General features: G+C 35.3%; 1 protein-coding gene across 1 annotated transcript; it reads left to right on the plus strand.

Moving 5' to 3' along the window:
- The first annotated feature begins 587 nt into the window (after positions 1-587).
- On the plus strand, positions 588-3,305 carry J20 (DNAJ-like 20). The gene is made up of 2 exons (XM_028065056.2): positions 588-1,086; positions 2,958-3,305. The coding sequence occupies exons 1-2, from the start codon at positions 673-675 to the stop codon at positions 3,105-3,107; spliced, it is 564 nt and encodes a 187-aa protein (XP_027920857.2). The 5' UTR covers positions 588-672; the 3' UTR covers positions 3,108-3,305.

Consider the following 3,305-nt stretch of genomic DNA (forward strand, 5'->3'; position numbering starts at 1 on the left):
ATAAATCTTGAAATATAGGTTTAATAGCCTTTTCACTTTTATTTTATTGTTAAGATTTTTTAACTTTTCATATTGTTTTTAGTATTTTCAATTTAATCAAATTTTTTATTATAATAAAACTTGACGTAATATTTATTATCCATATCATGTATCGCTTCTACTAAAATGTCAATTTCCATTAATAAAGTGTTATTTATTGTTTGTATTATATATTATTGTCGTAAAATGTGTAGGAACAACATTCAAAATTGTTATTCCTCATTATTATTATTATTGTTAGAGCATGCATTCTCCCATTAGTGATTTTAATCCAATCACGTGGTAGAAGAATTTTACAATTTATACACAGAATTAATAAGCATCGAATTTTTCTGGTTTTATCCCATATTTGTATTATCTTTTGTTGTCCTGTCGTATCAAATATGTGACTCTGTTTAAAAATCAGGATTTGCATAACTGCACACCATTACCTCCCACTAATTTCTCTATTGCTTAAAATGACAGCTAGCTAACCACAAACCAATCACAAAATCCAAAACCAAAAATAAAAGTAAATAAATAATCAGAACCATATAAAACCGATAACTCATGACGAGCAACAGCACCAAAACACAAGTAAGAAGAGCGAGAGAAAAGCAGATAGAAAGATAAATAATAATAATAATAATAATAATGCGGTGTCATGGCTTAACCGTACACGGAAGCAACCACCGTGGCTTCTGCGTCCCCACCGTGTCTCCGGTGTTCTTGAGACCCACCCGACCCGTCACCCGTATCGCGTTTCCCAAGGCTACCCTGAAGAACGAGGGACTAGTGATGGATTTGAGCTTCTACGAGCTTCTGGGTATACCCGAATCCGGTTCCTTGATGGAGATCAAGAACGCGTACAAACAACTCGCCCGAAAGTACCACCCGGACGTGTCTCCTCCGGGTCGGGTCGAGGAGTACACCAAACGGTTTATTCAGGTTCAGGAAGCCTACGAAACTCTCTCCGATCCTTCCCGAAGAGCCATGTACGATCACGACATGGCCAAAGGTATTAACTTCGCTTTCAACGCCCGCAGACGCCGCAATTACCACGATCAGGTACATCTCGTTGCATCTAGGGTTGCATAAACACTTCTCTCCATCGCTTGATTTCCGATTTCAATTCTGTGATTGCCCGGCTTCTGATTCGCATGATTCAATCATCTCTTCTGTTTTCTGTTTTTGGAATCGCTTTTTTCCCCGATCCTCATCAAAGTTGTTGAAAATAATTAAGATAAGTTTAATTAGTGCGCTACTTGTTTGATTGTTTCATTACTGTTATTTTTTATTTTCATTAACAATTTTTTTCATGTCCCAAAACTTTGCCTTGGCCGGTAGGTATGTAAAACCTTACCACAAGGATCTTGAACTGTGGCTAAATGATTTTACCTTCAACACACTAATCACTTGTGCCAAAGTCGTTGCTTTGCAACAAGTACTTAACATATTCATGTTTGCTTGTTCTTTTACTCTTTTTAAATTCTTAAGTTAAGAGGCTTTGCACTTACAGTCCGTGTGAACATGTTTGGTCATGTCGTTGTTTTGATTGTCTTCTTTTTCTGACTTGTGATATATTACATATGGCTTATAATGTTTCTTGTAGATAATTCTCTTGTCAGTTTCTAGTGTATAATTGTAGCATTGAGCACTATCCGTCGTTTATATCTAATTTATTTGGGCTATTTTCACTGTGTGTCTGAAGTTCTGATTTGATACATGTTAGGATTTCCAGATGATTTTTTTACTACCAATTTGTTTACCCTATCTCAGTCTTGAACAAAGAATTTGACACTTGGAGTACCATACAATTTTAACCTGGAATGAGAATATGTTTCATAAATCATCATGTACTTTTGAATTCTGATATTTGATATTTCTGGGTTCTTGTTATAACTTGATAATGGCAAATTCTTCCTCTGTTCTGTGCCTTTTTTTAAGTTGAAAAAATTCACAGTTCTAGGGGTCACTTTGCTTCTTTAAAATTTCTTTTTCATGGTGCTGTTACAGATTCCTCTTGCTAAGAACTCATATTAGTGTTTAATGTCTATTACAAATATGACTTCTGTTCTGCAGTTATCCATAATTTAGATTCTTACAATTTATGAGTACTATGACACACGGTCCTATGAAAGTTTCCTGGCATAAATAGATTATTATTATTATTATTATTTTCATTCTGGATTATTCCTTTTTCCATTTTGAGGATGTCGACTTCAATCCCAGCTCATCACTGCAGAATCTGCACTTGTGTGTTGTAGTGCCATTATGGTATATTAAATGTATAGTTGCCTCTTCAGCTCATGAAAGCTGCACTTGATTTGTCCTTGTTGCGAGTTGGTATTAATGTTTGCAATGTCTATTAACTTCTGCAATGTACCTACACCCAATCAGGCTATTTTCACAAATCATGTATGAGGACTTTTGGCAGAGGCTTTCTTATAACATTTTCCTGGTATTAAATATGAATTGGTTGTTCCTCTTTTCCATTTCTTTATTGTTTTTGAATATGTCAACTTCATTCCCTGCTCACCACCACAAAACCTGAATAATTATGATTTCCCTGTAGAACATCTAATAATTGGCTCTTCAGCACAGTAAAAGTCCATAGAGGTTAACAATGTCCAAGATATAATTAAAAATATCAACAATAATGAGATGGACTGTGATCTTAATTATTTCTTTATTCATGTTTGCCATTTCCTGATGGTGGTAATGAGTAGTAGGACCTACAAGGGGAATTCGTGAATCATGCATTCTAAAGAGATGGGGACCTTTAAATTCATTGTATTTGGGTGGTGGGGTGTCTAATTTTTCTGTGACTTGTTCTCATGAAACTTGTATATTTAAATTTGAGAAAAAGGGGGGCATGGTAGTTTGGGTAGAAGACTAATTTGATTTAGTCACTGATTAAAGTTGTTGGTTTTGAAAAGGTGGTGGAGCAAAAAACTGAATGGAAATCTCGGTGGCAATCTCAACTGTCAGAGCTGAAGAGAAGAAGTAGCAGCAAGGATGGTGGAGGGGACATGTCATGGGCAGCTAGAATGCGCCAGCAGAGGGATGAATCGTCTAATGAATCATGACTAGGATGTAACTAATTGTATATATACATATATATCATAGATATGTAAATCTCCAAACTCTAGATCAAATCAGATATATAATATGAATTATCAGAAAATGTGCCATTGCTGAAACGAAAGTTTGCAACTCTGGGCCATTTTAGTGAGTCTGGAGGAACATTTGCAAAAATAATTTTGAAGTAAGGTTGTTTGCATTTA

Source organism: Vigna unguiculata, chromosome 3, assembly GCF_037176805.1.
Source record: "Vigna unguiculata cultivar grain cowpea cultivar isolate G323 ecotype 2 chromosome 3, ASM3717680v1, whole genome shotgun sequence".
NCBI lineage: Eukaryota > Viridiplantae > Streptophyta > Magnoliopsida > Fabales > Fabaceae > Vigna > Vigna unguiculata.